This window comes from Stegostoma tigrinum, chromosome 23 (assembly GCF_030684315.1).
Source record: "Stegostoma tigrinum isolate sSteTig4 chromosome 23, sSteTig4.hap1, whole genome shotgun sequence".
In the NCBI taxonomy this organism is placed as follows: Eukaryota; Metazoa; Chordata; class Chondrichthyes; order Orectolobiformes; family Stegostomatidae; genus Stegostoma; species Stegostoma tigrinum.
The window spans coordinates 10459028-10479041 of record NC_081376.1 but is presented as its reverse complement, the minus strand read 5'-3'; the positions used below and the strand labels follow the sequence as shown (position 1 = coordinate 10479041).

The 20014-nt window shown below is 45.8% G+C and overlaps 1 protein-coding gene across 1 annotated transcript in view; it reads left to right on the top strand.

The window, feature by feature from the left end:
* LOC125462412 (putative sodium-coupled neutral amino acid transporter 10) overlaps window positions 1–20014 on the top strand; it is a 39854-nt gene that overhangs the window by 3990 nt on the left and 15850 nt on the right. Inside the window, exons 2-5 of the mRNA XM_048552458.2 lie at window positions 8904–9021; window positions 14892–14937; window positions 16890–16983; window positions 19192–19332. Coding sequence (XP_048408415.2) covers window positions 8904–9021; window positions 14892–14937; window positions 16890–16983; window positions 19192–19332 — 399 coding nt within the window. The remainder of the gene's footprint in view (window positions 1–8903; window positions 9022–14891; window positions 14938–16889; window positions 16984–19191; window positions 19333–20014) is intronic.

The window sequence follows — 20014 nt, the reverse complement described above, 5'->3', positions numbered from 1 at the left end:
GGATGTTGCCAGCATTACCCTTTCCTTGACAGGGTCTAAGGACTAATTTGGTTCATTGTGGTAGTGGAGCAACCACTAGTGAGTCTTAGCAAAAAGAGGCCCTTACTCTAACAAGATGTAGTCTATGTCCTGCTAAAATTTGTGCACAAGGTTTTTAAGCTGGTTAGACATCGTTACTAAGATATATTACTAAGATACCCGCTTTCCATAAGACCATAAGACATAGGAGTGTAGGAGTGGAAGTAAGGCCATTCGGCCCATCAAGCCCACTCCGCCATTTAAATCATGGCTGATGGGCATTTCAACTCCAACAGATGCCTTGCTGTTCTACCTTATCCCACCTGTACCTGTATTGTTTGGGTGGAGCTATATGAAGTCTTCAACCCTTTCTTTAAGCTTTTCAGAGCCATTAAGCTATAGCACAGATGACATGAACAAGTTACTGCTTGTGGAGAGTGGAGGACAGGAAACAATAAGGAGGTCTTTGGAATTGACAACCTGAAGGAGACAAAAGTATGGCTTTTGACTTTAGGGCAGCAGTGGGTAATACTATCGGGACAGTTAAGCAATTGCTGTTGGTGATGGAGAGGAGTTTTAAAGTTTACGTTGATATTTTGTCGTTCAGATCTGTTCTTGATGGTGGAACCAGAACTATGCATAATCCTGCTTTTTTATTAACCATTTCCCCATGGCTAAAATAAAAGTCTAGAATGTTAGCAGCGCGCATGAGAGACATATAGTAGGGGGTCCTTTTCAACAGTGAAGCCCACCATCAGCTAACTATGTTGAAGCTACAGGTGGCCTATGAAACAACTTCCTGGCCAAATAGGGAGGTTCTAAACCAGGAAGTAAACCTTTTTGCTCGGCTCGATGGCCATTAACATGAAATTTATTGGGAGACTAAAGGTGGCATTGGTGTTTTATTCAAATTTATGTTTCACCTTCAAATATTTCACATGGTTTCACTTTATCCATCTGTGCTTCATTGTCATTTGCTGAGTCTAGTTTAGACAGAGAGATAAATGCACTGATATACTTTCTGATGGGCACATATTGATGGTTACAGTGGGGGACGTGTCATTTTGCACTTGGGGACCCTGCAGCCTTCCGGACTCAGTATCAAGTTCAATAACTTTAGGTGTTGAACCCTCCCATATCCTTGCCCCTATCCCCACACACCAAGCTTTGCTACCACATAGTGTGCTATTACGCACAACCTATTATCAGTCACTAACAGTCCCCATTAATAGCTGTTCACCCTCCTAGGGTTGAAGAAGGGACTTGATCCAAAACATCACCTTTCCTGCTCCTCTGATGCTGCTTGGCCCGCTGTGTTCATCGAACTCTACACTTTGTTGTCTCAAATGCAATGTTAGCATTTGTTTTGAGAGGGCGAGGAAACAAAAGCAGAGATGTACCGCTGAGGCTATATTAGACACTAGTCAGACCATATTTGGAATATTGTGAGCCATTTTGGGCCCCTAAGGAAAGATGTGCTGGCATTAGTGGAGGTCCAGGGAAGGCTCACAAGAATGATCCCGGGGATGAATGTCTCGTCATGTGAGGAGTGGTTGAGGACTCTGGATCTGTACTCGGAGTTTAGAAAAATGAGGGAAGCATCTGATTGAAACTTACAGAGTACTAGAGGTACTCAGAGATACTTTCAGGCCAAAGGTGTCACCATGGGCCACAGTTATGCCTGTCTCTCTGTGGGGTATGTGGAGTATTCCCTGTCCCAGTACCATCACGGCCACACAACTCTTTCTCCAGTATATTAACAATATCATTGGCTCTCTCTCATCTGCAATTGGAAAAGTTTATCAATTTTACCTCCAATTTCCACCCTACTCTCACTTTCACCTGGCCCATCTCAGACTCCTCCCTTCCCTTCCTCAACATCTCTGTTTCGAATTGGGGGGATAGACTGGCCACTAATCCACTATAAACCTACTGACTCCTACAGTTACCTTAACTATACACCCCCACACCCTGCTTCCAGTGAAGACTCCATTCCATTCTCCCCCATTCCACCGTCTCCATTGCATCTGCTTCAATGATGCCAACTTCAACATGGGAGCCTCCAAAATGTCCACTTTCTTCCTCAACTGAGGATTCCCCAGCACCATAAATAACAGGGCTCTCAGCTGGGCCTGACCCACCTCCTGTATTTTTGCCCTCACCCTCTCTCTCATCTACCACATAGGGGCCCACTTGACCTCCCCTACCATCCCACCAGCACTGCACTTCACTCAATCTAGTCTACTGCATTTCCTTCTCACAACGTGGTGCCCTCTACGCTGGCGAAACAATGCATAGACTAGGCGATTGCTTCACAGAACACCTATGTTCTCGCTGCAAAAAAGATCCTGAGTTCCAGTTGCCTGCCACTTTCAGCACGCCACCCTATTCCCTGGCCAACATCTCTGTCCCAGGCTTGCTGCAATGTTCCGGTGAAGCTCAGTGCAAGCTGGAAGAACAGCATCCCATTTTCCACTTGGGAACTCAACAGCCTTCTTCACTCGATATCGAGTTCAACAATTTTAGGGCTTGAGCACCTATCCCACACTTCCTCCCACCCGCACACACCAGGCCTTGTTTTCTCATATTATATCATGTTATACACAACACATTGTTAACCACTAACAGTCCCAGTTAGCAGTTATTCATTCTCCATGGCTGACCATTATCCACTCCTTTGTCTAATTGCTCTTCTGTCTCTTTGGGTTCTATCTCCACGCATGGCTTGCTCCTTATTCCCTCCTCCCATCCTATTTTCTGCATAAATAAACAACTTTTTCTGAGCTACCATCAGTTTTGAAGAAGATTGAGGCTCAAAACATTAACTTTGATTTCTCTCCACAGATCCTGCCAGAATTGCCGAGCTTCCCCAGAAATGTCTGATTTTCTTTGTGATTTTCAGCATCTGCCATTCTTACAGGTTTTTTTATTTAGGACACTGAGAGGCCTGGATAGAGTCAACATAGGGAAGACATTTTCACTAGGGGAGACTAGGACCTGAGGTCACAGCCTTGAGTGAAGGGTTAACCCTTTCGAACTGAGATGAAGAGGAACGAGGTGGTGAATCTGTGAAGTTATTGCTGTAGAGGTTTGTGGAGGCCAAGTCATTGAGTATAGTTTAAGACAAAGATAGCTGTGTTCTTGACTGGTAAGGCGAGCAAGGGTTACAAGGAAGAGACAGGAGAGTAGAATTGAGAAACATATTAGCTATGATCGAATGGTGGAACAGAGTCAATGGGCCAAATGGTGTAATTCTGCTCCTATATTTTATGGACTTGCACAGTGAAAAACTCAGCAGGTCTGGCAGCATCTGTGGACAGAGAAACAGTTAATGTTTAAGGTCCAGTACAACTTCTCCAGAACTGAAAGAGATTAGAAAACAAAGGTATTTTTGACCGAGATGGAAGAGGAGTGAGGAAAACAGATGGTGAGGAGACCCTGTACAAAAGGCAAAGGGGTTGCGAATGGTGTGAAGGAGAAGTAGAGGTGTGAAATAGTTGTAAGCTAACGTGCAAATGGGGAACCTGAAATGTCAGCTTTTGTGCTCCTCTGATGCTTCTTGGCCTGTTGTGTTCATCAGCTCCACACTTTGTTATTATGTAGACAGGGTGTGTTTGGAGAAAGCAGGAAATATAGATGACAGCTGTTATGTGGTCAGGCTCTGAAGTCCTAGTTCACATGATGTTTTATGGTAATGAGTATTCATGACGTACAGTCATACTGTACATATGAATCCTCGTTAAATTGGTGTGAGGCCCAAAACACCACAAACTCACATTGACTTAGCAAAAAATACTAAAAGAACTGTGGATGCTGGAAATAGAAACAAAAATGAAAATTAAAATTGCTGGAGAATTGCTTCAGGACTGTTCTGAGGAAGGGTCACTGGACCCGAAATGTTAACTCTGATTTCGCTCTGTAGAGGCTGCCAGATTTGCTGAGCTTTTCCAGTGATTTCTGTTTTTGTGCTTGTCACCACAGACTTAATCTACACAGAGGGTCATGCGAGTGTGGAATGAGCTGCCAGAGGAAGTGGTGGACGCTGGTGCAATTACAACATGTAAAAGGCATCTGGATTGATACGCGAACAGGAAGGGTTTACAGGGATATGGGGCAAATGCTGGCAAATGGGGCTAGATTAATTTAGGATATCTGGTCAGCATGGAAAAGCAGGACCAAAGGGTCTGTTTCTGTGCTGTACAGCTCTATAACTCTATGACTCTACTGAAGAACAATCAGTGACATAGAACATGTGGTGGGGTGTATATGAGCCACTGTTCAAGGTCAATTATCTGAAACAATAGTGAGGATGCATTCATTCTGTTGAATTTATTTTGAGAGCCAGACAGGAATGTCAGATTCAGAACTAGTTGGACTCGTCCAACCGCACCAAAGTTTCAGAGATAGTAGGAATTACCAATGCGGGAGAATCTGAGATAACAAGGTGTAGAGCTGTCAGCCGAAATGTCAGCTTTCCTGTTCCTCTGATGCTGCTTGGCCTGCTGTGTTCACCCAGCTCTACACCTTGTTATCTCAGATTCTCCAGCATCTGCAGTTCCTACCATCTCTGGTCTGGGTGAGATTGCCTGCTGTCATGTAAGTTACTGCTTCTACAGTGAGAAAAGCACAGGTCAGAGTTCAGGGTGCAAATTGTCACCCAGTCTGATGTCAATGAAGGAAGCAACAAACAGTGATTCAACTGTGATTGGCAGAGATTATCATAGAATCCTGACAGTGGGGAAACAAGCTCTTCAGCCCAGCAAGTCCACACCAGCCCTCAGACCATCCTAACTGGACACATTTCCCTCTCAACCCACCTAACCTAAACATCCCTGAACACTACGTGCAATTTAGCATGACCAGTCCACGTAGGCGGCACATCTTTGGATAGTGGGAGGAGACCAGAGCACCCGGAGGAAACCCACAACGACATGGGGAGAATGTGCAAACTCCGCAAAGTCACCCAAGGCTGGAATTGAACCAGGATCCCTGGTGCTGTGAGGCAGCAGTACTGGTAGGGATTAATATTCCCAGCTCTGAAAGAAGCTGCATTCATACCACACCTTTGACAAGGATGTCCTGAGGTGCTTCTTAAATCAAATTTCATTTCTGAAATATCGTCACTGTCAGAGCATCAGAGAATTTATTGTTTCTCCTTCTAAAGCAAGGCTGAGCTTTCCAACCACACTGTGGCTGTGCCAAGGACAGGGGCAGGAATGAAGAGATCCACCCTAAATCCCTGGGCCGAGAACCTGCTAGCCCCCAACCCGGCCTAAGCCCAGTTCCTCCTCATTCCCCCAACACCTAGTCTGAGTCCAGTGCCCCTCCACCTCCTCCCACCCCCAGTCTGAGACCAGTAACCCTTTGTCTCCTCCCATCTCCCAGTCTGAACCCCAGCGTCCCTCCTCCTCCCACCCCACAGTCTGAGCCCAGTGCCCCTCCACCTCCCACACCCCAGACTGAGCCCAGTGCCCCTCCACCTCCCACACCCCAGACTGCGCCCAGTGTCCCTCCACCTCCCACACCCCAGACTGAGCCCAGCGCCCCTCCACCTCCCACCCCCCAGACTGAGCCCAGCACCCCTCCTCCTTCTCCCAACCCCCAGTCTGAACCTAGTGCCCCTCTGTCTCCAACCCCCCAGACTGAGCCCAGTACCTCTCCTCCTCACACCCACACACTGGGCCCAGTGTCCAACTCCACCCAGGTCTCAATGTCTAGCGGGGATGGCTTTCAGTCAGAGTAGGTTGGTCGCTGGTGGTAAAGTAAAGGCTGCAGCGGAAACACAGCCCAGGGGCTTGGATGCTGCCAGGGCACCAGTCAGGGCAGACACAGTTAATTTGAAGAGTGGGCCAGTGTCAGCCCTGTGGATCCAATCCAACCAGTCAGGGAACAGTGCTGATATTAGCCAAGGATCTGGGCACTCTTCTTTCAGTGCTGTCCGGCTGAGTCATTAAAGGGGTGAGCTGTGGTCAACCTGGGTTCCGTCCAGGGGAGGTGGGGTTGGGCATGGTTATCAAAGATCACTGCTGCATGAGTGTAGGGCCCTGGGCAGTGTTGCCGAACAAAGAGACTAGGGGTGCAGGTACATAGCTCTTTGAAAGTAGCGTTGCAGGTGGACAGGGTGGTGAAGAAGGCCTTTGGCACACTTGCTTTCATTGGCCAGAGCGTTGACTATAGGAGTTGGGATGCCTTGTGGTACAAGACATTGGTAAGGCCACGTTCAGAATAGTGCATCTAGTTCGGGTCTTTGTGATGTTGAAAGGGTGTTGTTAAACTGGAAAGGGTACTGAAAAGATTCATAAGGATGTTATTGAGACTTGAGAGTATGTATTAGAAGGAGAGGCTGGATAGGCTGGGACTTTTTTTTCCCTGGAACAAAGGAGACTTTCGGTGACCTATACGAGGGGCATTAGATAAGGCAAACAGTCAAGATCTTCTTCCAATTGCAGGGGAGCCCAAAACTGGAGGGTATTTGTTTCAGGGGAGAGGGGAAAAATTTAAGAGGGACCCGAGGGGTAATCTTTTTCACACAGAGGGTGGTGCACATATGGAATGAGGTGCCAGAGGAAGTGATCAAGGCAGGTACAAAGACAACATTTAAAAGGCATTTGGACAGTTGCATGGATAGGAAGGGTTTAGAGGGAAATTGGCCTCCAAACAGGCAAATGGGACTGGATCAGTTTAGGAAACCGGGTCAGCATGGGTGAGTTGGACTGAAGGGTCTGTTTCCATGCTGTATGACTCTACAACTGAATTACAGGGATCAGAGCCAGCGTCCTGGAGGATGCAGTGGGAATAGCAGTTGTGAAGAGGGGTGCAAGCCAATATATGTGGGCAGGAGATGAAAGATCGTCGAAGGGAAAGGGACGTTGTGGGAGGGCTGCCATCTACAGTCAGCAGAGCTTCGATTGGATGGGCAACACGGTGCTGTGCTCTACTCTATGTGGCTTGTTAACCGAGATTTCTGGGTCTGGGTGAGATGGTGATCAAATGAGGCGATGAAGATTGAGAGAGATGGGTTGGTTGGGAACATCAGGAAGTTCAATATCAGTGAGGTTTATGCCAGGGCTACCAAGAAGGAGAAAGTGTATGATTTGGGGTGAGCCAGGAGTAAGAGGCTGAGCCTGAGACCCAGTGTGTGTGAGGAGTAACCACTGTTCCCCTGCATTGAGCTTGAAATAACAAGTATACACTAGAGCTGAAAGTGGCTCCCAACGCACCCAGAGGCAGCTGGGCATAAAATGTTTGGTTGTTTGAGAGAGAGTGCTTCAATTTCAAGTAATGTGAGGCCCCTGAAAGGGTTACAAACACATATATCCAGTCCGTGCAGCAGGATGACACCTCTGAGTTTACATACAATGTGAACCTGAGGCATTAACCCCGTGTGGGGAGATCAAATCCTGGCTCAGAGTGCTCTTGGCCACCTCATGCAATATGAAGAACCAAAGGCTGTAAATGGCTATGATGCAAAAGCATTGTAGAGCTGCCCACAGAGATTGACTCAAGTTACCAAAGCAGTGAGCTTTGGGCCTGGTATCATTAAACCTCATACAACACTAAATTTGGCTGGGCTCTGCACCTTCAATGTTATCAGCAGCTGCGGTGGGCGCATTGAAACTGTCACACATTTCCTTCTGGAATGTGACTTTGCGAAGGAAGTCTGGGAGAGAGATGCAGTGGCTTTTGTTGAGGTTCATCTTGAGCAGCTCTGTGACGCGGCGCTCTGTGCTCTATGGCCTGTTCCCCAGGACTCACACTGAGACAACTGTTAACTGCACCTGGAGGACCATCAAGTTGGTGAAAGACACTCTTTGGTCTGTCAGAAACTTGCTGCTCTTCCAGACCCCAACCGAGTGTTGCAGACTGGCACATTCCAATGTCCAGGAATATGTGCTGAGGGACATATTATAGCTTGGGGCAGCTGCTGCCCAGGCACAGAGGGGAAAGATCACTGTCTGAGGTCTTCCTGCTGAAGGTAAATGGGTATGTTCAGTTTCTGGAACATCCTAGTGCCTCCAATATATGTAAATATAGTCTTGTGCAAGTAAGAGATGCTTTTGGTTTGTTTGGATAGAGTCGAACTCCAATGTTTGTTTGTTTCCTTGATATGCCACTGTGCAGAACCAAACTGTGTGACTATGTATATACATAAAAATACTTTTATGAATAAAGTATATTCTTAAAATTAAAAAAAGTTATCATTTCAGCTGGACCAACGTTCACTCACACAACTGGAGATGAAAGGAGAACAAAAATTTCCAAATGCAAAAATATTTATGCAATCAATTGTCACCCATGTCACTTGTTTTGCTGTCATAAAATCTTCTTTCTGTCTCAATGTGCAATATCGAGGGCCGAAGGGCCTGTACTGCACTGTAATGTTCTATGTTCTATGTTCAATGCAGCTTCGAGTATATAGCTGAAAGGAGGAACCCTATCTAATATTTATCCATCAATCATCATCACCATAAAACAAGAGACCTCATCATTGTCACATTGCTGTGCAGGGATATTGCAGAGTCCAAATTCCTACATTATGATATACTCCAACAAGTACTTCATTAGTTACGAAAATGTTTGGGAACTGCTCTGAGTATAGAGGAGGCCATGTGCTTATTGAATATCTATATTCGATCAAACAGGAGCCAGAGGGCTCTGCAAATCAGCAACCAATGGTTTAGCCACGAGGGAGTCACTTTGACGACATAAGCGAGCAATTCGTGTCACATGTGGAGTCTTGACAGGCGCTATATAAATGTAAGCTATTTCCCCATTCAGCATTCATTTTTAGTTTCAAATCTTACAACATTCCAGAGTGAGGGCATAACCCTCACAGTGATGTGCATTATAACAACGTTTTAATGCTCCTTCTGTTTTGCTTTCAGTGCGGCATTATCCTGGGCTCCCTTCTGCTGTTCTCCTGCTCCTGGATGACCTACAGCTCCAGTCTGATGTTGCTGAAAGCAGCAATAGCAGCTAAACGCAAAACATACTTTGGTCTTGGTGAGTTCTGGCTATAAAAACCGGATGAAGCAGGTTGCCTTGATGATAAGTAGCGAGGGAATGCCAGTGCTCTCATTTGTGTACAGCCAACCATTCCAATATGCTCCATCACGAGCACTAATTTCCTGCTGAAAGCACCACTTTGTGTTGTAACGGCACTATTTTTCATTGCATTAAACCTAGACTTTAGACAGCACAATTTGAATTTTTAACATCAGTTGCTTTAATGCTACAGGCCCCCCAGCTACCAATTTAGAGAAGCTACTGCACATAATCAAGTCGTGTCACTTTAGTCTTACCAGACCCATTAGAGAGAGAGAGAGAGGGAGAGAGAGAGACATCTGCTGGTGGTTAAACCTGAGGGTCACCATTACCTCAGGCAGGGGGAGAGAGGTTGAGAAGGAGAGTCCTTCACAGTAACATCAGCTGGTGGAGGGAGTGAACACACGCTGTTGGCATCACACACCAACCACCCACCCAACTGATCTATACCGACCCCCAAAGCCAAGTTCCCTTGCCGGTCCCCGTTTTAACTGCTGGTGTGAACGGCTTAGCCTGCCTTGCAGTGCAACAGCTAGTGTTTCTGAGACGGACGTTCCCGGTTTCAGTCCCACTCCAGGAGTTATTGGCCAGCGAAGGTGTGCTCATAATGCAGCCAGTTGTGTTCAGCATCAATCCTTCCAACACTTGCCAGTGGGAATGGGTGGGATTCCGGGTCAGCCATGTGATGGTTAGAGAGTTGACTTTCTACTGTCACTAACCAGAGCTCCAGGCTGAAACATGCATTTAAATGTGTTTGTTGCCACAGCAACGCAGCCTCCTTGGTGGCCAATGGCTGTAGACCTGGAAGCTGCCTTCCTGCCCTCACTCTGGGGTTGTTGGTTTGCCCTGCCTTTGGGTGGTGGCTTGAAGAGGTAAATACCAAGCTTCTCTATTACAAATTTCTCATGGAATGGTACAGCATGATTGGAGGCCATTTGGCCTATCTTTGAAAAACCTATCCAATTAGACCATAGGCCTTGTCCTTGCCCTGGGGCCACACAAATTATTTCTTTTGGGTGTGCATCTGAATCCATTTTGAAAGTTACTTTCAAATCTACTTCAACCACCCTTTCAGGTAATGTGTTCCAGGTCACAACTCACACTCTCAATAAATGTCTCCTTTGGTCCCCTTACCAATTATCTTAACTCGCAGTCCCATGTGACTGACTCTTCCTGCCCTTGGGATCAGAATAAATAGAAGAAATGGTCAAAATCTTTTTGTAGTTTTATACTCTGCCAGAGACAGATCTCCTACATTGAGGGAGTGGTTGGGTTTTGGAACAGTCTTTTGCCAGTTGATGCCAGAGCTCATGTTACGTCTCCCTCTTCCTCTCTATCTCTCTCTCTCTCACACAGACACATTCCCTCTCTCTCTCCCTCTTTCCCTCTCCCACTCTCTCTCATATACACGTGCACACACACACACACACACACGCGCGCACACACATGCGCACACACACACACACACACACACACACACACACACACACACACACACACACAGTAGGAACTGCCGATACTGGAGTCTGAGATAACAAGGTGAGGAGCTGGAGGAACACAGCAGGCCAGGCAGCATCAGAAGAGCAGGAAAGCTGACGTTTCGGGTTGGGACCCTTCTTCAGAAATGGGGGAGGGGAGGGGGGTTCTGAAATACATAGAGAGAGGGGAAAGTGATAGCAGGTGGATAGAGGAGCACGTAGGTGGCGAGAAGACGGACAGGTCAAGGAGGTAGGGGTGATGACAGTAAAGGTGAGTGTAGGTAGTGAGTTGGGATGGGGGTTGGTCAGTGGGGAGGGAGGGGCGGGTAGTTGGGAGGGGAGACGGACAGGTCAAGGAGGCGGGGCCGAGAGGGGGCGCTGGTCAATGCCTCTCTCTCTCTCTCTCTCACACATACTCGCACAAAGAACACAGAATAGTACAGCACAGTAAAGGCCCTTCGGCCCATGATGTTGTGCCAAACATTTATCCTAAACTTAAGGTCTATCTAACCTTCACCGCTACCTTATACTGTCATCCATGTGCCTATCTAATAGCCCCTTAAATGCCCCAATGAGACCGACTCCACTACCCTCTCCGGAAATGCATTCCATGCCTCAACCTCGCTCTGAGTAAAGAATCTACCTCTGATGTCTCCCCTATATCTACCTCCACTCACTTTAATGCCCCCTTGTAATGGCTACCTCCACCCTATGAAAAAATCTCTGGCTGTCTACTCTATCTATACCTCTGATCATTTTGTACACCTCTATCAAGTCATTTCTCATCCTTCATCGTTCTGAAGAGAAAAGCCCTAGCTCTCTCAACTTTTCCTCTTAAAACCTTCCCTCCATTCCAGGCAACATCCTGGTAAATCTCCTCTGCACCTTTGCTAATGCTTCCCCAACTTTCCTGTAATGAGGCAACCAGAACTGAACATAGTACTCCAGATGTGGTCGAACTAGGACTTCGTATAGCTGGAGCATAACGTCACGGCTCTTGAACTCAACCCCTCTATTAATGAAAGCTAACGCACCGTTCGCCTTCTTAACAACTCTATCCACCCGAGTGGCAGCTTTCAGGCAACTGTGAACATAATCCCCAAGATCCTTCTGCTCCTCCACACTGCCAAGAATCTTTCCGTTAACTCTGTATTCTGCTTTGAAGTTGTCCGGGTTAAACTCCATCTGCCACTTCTCAGCCCAGCTCTGCATCCTATTAATGTCCCTTTGTAACCTAGAACAGCCCTCTGCACTGTTCACAACGTGACCCACCTTCGTATCGTCCACGAACTTACTAATCCACCCTTCCACTCCTTCGTCCAAATCACTTACAAAAATCACAAATAGAAGAGGACCCATAACAGGCCCTTGTGGTACACAACTCGTTACTGAGCACCATATTTTCCATCCACTACCACCCTTTGTCTTCTAAGGATCAGCTAATTCTGAATCCAATCTGCCACATTTCCCCCTATCCCGTGCCTCCTTACCTTCTGCATGAGCCCACCATGGGGAACCTTATCAAACACCATACTTAAATCCATGTACACTGCACCCACTGCTCTACCTTCATCCATGTGTTTGGTCACCTCTTCAAAGAAATTAATAAGGTTTGTGAGGCATGATCTACCCCTCACAAATCCATGCTGACTATCACAAATCAAATTGTGCCTATCCAAGTGATCATAAATCCTGTCTCTCAGAGCTCTTTCCAATACTTTGCCCACCACTGATGTAAGACTAACTGGCCTGTTATTTCTGGGGTTACCCCTATTCCCTTTTTTTGAGCATGGGAATGACATTTTCCTCTTTCCAATCTTTGGGCACTATACCCATGGACAGTGAAGATGAAAAGATCATCGCCAAAGGCTCTACGATTTCATCCCTTGCTTCCCGTAGAATCCTTGGATAAATCCCATCAGGCCCGGAGGACTTATCTATCTTCAACTTCCTCAGAATTCCTAGCACATCTTCTTTACTAACATCAACCGCCTCTAGCCTACCTGCCTGTTTCCCTCTGTCCTCCTCTGCAACTAGGTCCCTCTCAGTTGTGAATACTGAAGAAAAGTATTCATTAAGGACCCCTCCTATCTCTTTAGGTTCTGTGCACACATTCCCTTTACAATCCTTGACCGGCCCTACCCTTTCTCTGCTCATTCTCTTGTTCTGCACATACTTGTAAAAAGCCTTGGAGTTTTCCTTGATCCTATCTGCCAAGGTTTCTCATGCTCCCTTATAGCTCTCATAAGCCTGTTCTTCAGCTCCTTCCTGGATAACTTGTATCCCTCTAGAGCCTTTTCCAATCCTTGTTTCCTAAACCTTACATAAGCCTCCTTCTTCCTCTCAACCAGTCATTCGACATCTCTTGAGAACCAAGGCTCCCTCACTTGACTGCATCTTCCCTGCCTGCTCGGGACAAACATATTGAACACACACTGTATACATCCTTAAACAATCTCCACATTTCTGTAGTGCTCTTCCCTGACAGCATCTGTTCCCAATTTATGTCACTCAGTTCTTGCCTAACTGAATTGTAATTACCCTTCCCCCAATTGTAAACCTTACCCTGCTGTATGTACCCCCTATCCTTATCCACGACTATTGTGAAAGAAACAGAGTTATGATCGCTACCGCCAAAATGCTCTCCTGCCGACAGGTCTAACACATGGCCCGGTTCATTGCCAAGCACCAAATCCAAAGTGGCCTCTCCTCATGTTTGTCTATCTAAGTACTGTGTTAGGAATCCTTCCTGAACGCACTGGACAGAATCTGCTCCATCAAAACTATTGCAACTAAAATGTTTCCAATCAGTATTTAGAAAGTTGAAGTCATCCATGACTACAACCCTGTGACTTCTGCACTTTTCAGTATCTGCCTCCCAATCCATTCCTCCACTTCTCTGCAACTATTAGGGGGTCTGTAACAAAAACCCAACAAAGTGACTGCTCCTTTCTTGTTCCTGACCTCAACCCAAACTGACTCTTGTCGACATATCGTTCTCAAACTGCCTTTCAGTAGCTGCTATATTCACCCTGACTAGCAATGTCACTCCTGCCCCTCTTTTACCACCTTCCTTATTTCTTTTAAAGCATCTAAATCCCGGAACTTCCAACAACTATTCCTCTCCCTGAGTTACCCAAGTTTCTGTAATGGCCACAACATCGTAGTTCCAAGTACCAACCCATGCTCTAAGTCCATCCACTTTGTTTCTGACACTTCTAGCATTGAAGTATACACACCTTAAACCATCTCGGTGTCCACAATTATGCTCCATCGACCACATTTCTTTATAAACCACCTCACTCCCTGTGGTATCAATGTGGATTTCACCAACTTCAAAATCTCCCCTCCCACCACTGCATCCCAAAACCAGCCCAGCTCGTCTCTGCCTGCCTAACCTGTTCTTCCTCTCACCTATCCCCTCCTCCCACCTCAAGCTGCACCTCCATTTACTACCCACTAACCTCATCCTGCCCCCTTCACCTGTCCGTCCTCCCCGGACTGACCTATCCGCCCCCTACCTACCCACCCATACTCTCCTCTCCACCTATCTTCTCCTCTATCCATCTTCAGTCCGCCTCCCCCTCTCTCCCTATTTATTTCAGAACCCTCTCCCCATCCCCCTCTCTGATGAAGGGTCTAGGCACGAAACAGCTTTTGTGCTCCTGAGATGCTGCTTGGCCTGCTGTGTTCATCCAGCTCCACACAGTGTTATCTTGGATTCTCCATCATCTGCAGTTTCCATTATTTCTAATCGCTCCCTGTTGTGTCTGTTGGAAGGCCAAATACCTCATCCTCTGAATTATAACTCTGGTTCCCCTATCCCTGCGAATCTAGTTTAAACCAGCCCGTACAGCTCTAGCAAACCTCCCTCCCAGGATATTTGTGCCCTTCCGGTTCAGGTGCAACCCATCATTACTGTACAGGTCCCACCTTCCCCAGAATGTGCTCCAATTATCCACATAATGGAAGCCTTCCCTCCTACACCAGCCCTGTAGCCACGTGTTTAGATGTGCTCTCTCTCTACTTCTTACCTCGTTATCACATGGCATTGGTAGTAATCCAGAGATAACTACCCTGTTTGTCCTGGACTTCAGCTTCCAACCCAACTACCTGTACTCGTTTTTCACATTCTCAGTCCTTTTTCTACCTATGTTATTGGTACTGATGTGTACCATGACTGCTGGTTGCTCACCCTCCCCCTTAAGGATCTTGAAGACATATACACTCTCTCACCCTCTCCCTCTCTCTCTCACACACACACACACACACACACACACACACACACACCCTCTTTGCACTCAAGACAATGTTTATTGTAACTAACCAAATTTACTATTTCGATTTTAGCTCAAATCTCATATGGAATACCTGGAAAATTAGTTGTTGAAATAAGGTAAGTGAGCTTCAGCAAATTTAAAAGTGTACACATTAATGTCGTATGGCCAAGAAGTTCCATTCTGTTTCTGACCACAGCGTTCCCGGTAGTATTTACAGCTGAGACATCAGATGACAGAGCTCAGGCTTCTCCAGAACTTCAAAAGCTACAGCTAACCAACGTGCACAGATTGGCAAAGACTTTTTCCCTTTTAGCTTACAAGGATTTTATTGTAAATCTATAGTCTATTCCAAATACTCATCTCCACCTTTCCCTGTGGCTTCTGTTCCAGGAGCCAACTTTCCACTGGGGAAGAACTTAACCCTTGTTTCAGTAAATAAACATTCCACCAAATTTACAAATCTCCCAGTCAACAAATTACAATCAGTGTCCAGCAGAGGCAGTGCAAAAAGGGGAACAATAAGCGAGGGGACTAAATCAAAGACATGTTGGTGGGGGATATAATGCACTCCAGTCTTTGCAGTGCCCAATCATCTCTAAAGGTTTTGAGGTCATTAGTGGGCGCCACAGGCTCCCTTTCCAATACTGAGCTTACTGTCGGCTCAGTAATTCTCGGGTATCCTCAGCTAATTTTGTATTTGCTAGTAAAGCGCATCAGCCACCCATTGGAGCCCATGGAATTACCATTTGCTGAGAGCTGTACGGGGACTTTTGACTCAAGTTTAACACAATTTCTGAGAAACAAGACCTAGTCACTGGCTCCTTGTCATCTTTTTGCGCCCAAATTAATATCCATTTTAACACAGGAAACTGGCCAAAGTCAATCTCAACCACATTGGTCAGTTGGAACTTCTGGAGCAGCTCTTCCAATTTCCTAACCGAGCAATGGTAGCAATCGTGGGAAACTCTGGAGCAACAGTTGTGTTTCAAGGTTGTGTTTATTTTTAATCGTCTATCTGTTTCTATGAAAATCATGCTGAGGTCTGATTTAACCTGACTCTGAACTCTTGAGCGTCTCTCACCACTTTTCGTACTGTCACTGGCGTCTGTGCTGTAAGCTCTAGGTGGTTTCTCCATTTCCCTTCGTGACTTTAGGATTTTCCTGAAAACCCATTGATCGTTCATTGATCAAACGTTCGGTCATCCCTTCCTAAAATCACCCTCTTTGCCTCAGGAACGGTACTTTGATTATACGTCTATTAAACACATTATTTTATCCATGTAAGAGTAAGTTACTGTTGTTGGTACTTCAAAAAGAGCATCATTCCTAACTATCTGTGAAAGACACAATTTCTTATCACCAAAATGGTGACCATGTAATCAAATGTTCGGATAGCCAGAGGGGAGAAGACCAAAGAAACAAAGTTGCGTATTCATATAGCACCTTTCACAACCTCAGGTCATCCTATAGTACTTTACAACTAATGAAATTCAAAGAATAATCATGATTATAATCCAGGAATCATTGCAACTAATATACTCACAGCAAGAGCCAAAAACATTAACACAATGCATGACTAAATTTTCTGATTTAGTGGCATTAATTAAGGGGGTAAATTTTGTCCAGGACACCTGCTTTTCTTCGGAATAGCCCAGTGGGATGTTTTACACTCATCCAAGAAATCAAACAAGGGGGTCTCACAGAAGGCAAGTTTGGAGATGCGAGAGCAATTGATTGGGTGGGAGGGTGAATGCTGCGGAATTCACTCCTCCACCCCCCCAACCCTGTCTCCACATTGATATGTCAGTGCTGGACTGGAGTCAGCCTGGATTATGTTCACCTCCGCAACTTGAGCCACAACCATCTGATTCAGGAACAGAAGCCTATGGATGAGGATAGGGAGGAAACACCAGAAATAAGGTCCACAGGCAGACCTCAACATTGGCACATTGGTACCCTACATGCTCATTCAAATACTTCTGACTTGATTATTGGCACCGAACCCAGAAATCTGCTTCAGTTGCAACTGAATCTTAATAAGGGAGTGTTGTTGGCTTTTCTCCTCCAGTATGATCGGATTGATGCTGGGAACCAGTATTGCTTTCTTTGCTGTGCTTGAAGATCTGGGAGCCAACCTTTTCTTGGCTTTGACTGGATCTGTGGTAAGTTTGATACATTATTCAGTAGAAAAAGACAAAATTTGAAGTTTGTTGTGGTTTGCTTTTCTCTTTATGTCCCTGGTTTGTTTCTTGCAATTTTCTCCCCGCGCTTCCTTCACCATAGCCCAATCATTCATGTCCTAGTGACTTTCTGTCACCATTGACAGTAACGGCTACTAGGCTCTGTGGTTGAATAACAGATTCCAGCCACACCCAATAGTCCCATACTTTGTACACAATTGTGAGCTGATTTTCTGCTCCCCTAGCCCGAGGACATTGAGGTCAGTTGTATGCTTCCAGCAGTCACCCTTGACATGAGGGGAGATCAAACCCCATTGTCAATTATCGGTGTGGTTCAGTCACATTTCAAACTGGGAAGAGTTGAATGCTCCAGTTAAGATGGTGTCATTGACTCCAACCTTGGACTCTTGTAAATCTTCAATTCCTGCTCTGGCAGGACACCCCGGTCAGCTTAGACCTTTTGTCCCCAGTAACTAAAACAGTAAATGGGGCAGGTCACCTATACCAGTCGAAGCTCAGCAAGTGCATCTGCCCAACGTGTAAACTGGAGGAAGGTGTTTTCCAATAGAGGCAGTCAGACCCTCCTAATGGCCAAAGACAGAGTATTGAGAAACTCTTTGTTGCTATTGGGGAATGAAGTGTGGCAACCATGAGATTATCAATCAACTCCAAGAACAGTTAGCACTCCTGTCTTGGCTTTTGGAAGCTGCCTTTATGTAATTCCTGTGCTGATAGTTTGTAGATCCAGCTTCCATTAGGACTAATGTGGGCATGTCAACCTCAGGAATAGACGTTTGAAACCAACTCTGGATATATAGTGAGCAAGGGCAGCTGAAGTTTGAGCACTCAGGAATCAGTGATGTGTTGCTAATTATAGATAACAAGGTGTGGAGCTGGATGAACACAGCAGACCAAACTTTCCTGCTCCTAAGATGCTGCTTGGCCTGCTGTGTTCATCCAGCTCCACACCTTGTTATCTCAGATTCTCCAGCATCTGCAGTTCATATTATCTATGTATTGCTAATTCCTACCTAAACAATAGTGCTCCTCCAGCCCCTTTGATCCATTAATTTTTAAATCTCTCCCTATTCATCCCCATCTCTTTTCATTGCACAATGTTGTGGTCTCTTGCATGTCGATTGCTATCAGCGCACAGTGGGTAATCAGAGCAGCATGTGTCAGTAGTACTACTGGAATATGCTTCATTCAGACTGCTGGCCTCAATGTAACCCTAGCAATAGCCAGCACTATGAAAGCACTGATGGCTTGACACAGACCTGGAGCCAACCTCAGTCAATTGTAAACCTTCACTATGTTGCTTTGGAAAATACACAATCATTAAGTTAGCCCACACATTCCAATAAGCTGGAAGGAATGGCAGATAGGACCAATTGGAACCCAAGTTGGATTTCCATGGTTGCATGGAATGCCCAGAGGAAAGGACCAGTCATATTAAAGGCAACTGTGCAATGGGAGTCTCTGGCCTCTCATTCTAATCAACACAACCTTCCAAACATGAATGTTTTCGACCTATGACCTTTGAAACGTTGCCATGAGGTTCTGTTTTTCTCTCCACAGGCGTTGCCTGACTTGCTGAGTGTTTTCTAGCACATTTCTGTTTTCATTTTAGATTTCTAGTGCCTGTACGAGTTTGCTTTTCACTTTCACAAAAGAACAAGTAACTTGGTGAAGGATATGATTAAAATACTTTGATAATGTCTCGCTTGTAATCATTATCTGCCGACGTTTGGTGGAAGTTATTGGAGGAGCCACTCAGTGAGGCTGGGTGAAGCCTCCCTGACTAAGCAGCCTGCAGTACCTGCTGCTAATGTTCATCATGGCCTCCTGGATGAGGCACTCATGGCAAACTGGCACTCACAGTGTGAGAAAACAAGTGGGGGAATCCTGGGCACTCAGGGTGAATGAGAGCAGCTGCAGATGTAGACAAAGCCACGAGTAAGCAGGCCATTCTCATGAGATCAGAGCATTTTGGCTCACATTGCCAGTTCAATGCAAGATTGGTGAAGGGTTGGTAATTTATCAGGTGCCCAAGCCCTAACATGGACAGCAGTGCAGGAATAAGTGCAAGAAGGGGAATTAAGACCAGCAGATTTAAAACGAGCTAAACAAACTGACGGCCTGACATCATTGTTTATGCATTTCATTACTTCTTGTACATTTTCCTGGCAGACTACCCCTTGGCAACGCACTTTATTGCTGCTTGCTATCACCTCTGGAGTTGTTCTTCCCCTCAGCCTGGCGAGAAAGGTGTCAGATTCAGCCTGGCAGTTGTTGATCTCTCTCATGTTCTACATGTTATTAATGATTGTGGTGAGTACTACCAGACTGGAATACTGTGGTTATTAATCAGATGGCTGTATGAATTGTCTCAGTGTATATATCATACAGAGGTTATGTTTTGTAAAATACGACACCTAACAGGATTAACTTGTATTCAGACAAATGGGGAGCTATGTTTTTGCCACCACTTGAACATTTATGTATGATTATGTATTTCTGACAACTCTGCACTGTCTTGTTTAAATACTCAAGTGACAGCTCAATGGTAAGGGCCCTCTGCTGCAGGAGGCTACCAGGAGAATGGTGGCAAAATATCCTTGTTTCTCCATCTTGAGTTCTCTCCCCAGAGGCTGGTCCAAACCACGTTGCACTGCAGGTCGGGCAAGGAGGCCCATTCCAAATCCGCTCCATCCAAAAATTTAGCATCAAACCCCATGTTATTGGCAATCCCATCAACTGAGCCATTCAGCCCCTTTAAGGAGATTATGTTTCTGTGAATGTGTTATGACCAGGCGCTCATGTTATTACAGTCCCATTTAAATACTCTCCTTTATTAAACTTCAAGCATGACAAACTTGCCTCCCCTTTCTCAATTCACTCACCTCTCAGTTAGTCACCTCGAGGCTAATTCAGAAAGGATGCTGGCTGCAATTCCCTCAGATCAAATGTTTGAAAAGGTGCCAAATCAACCAGAATTTTCTTGTGTGACTGA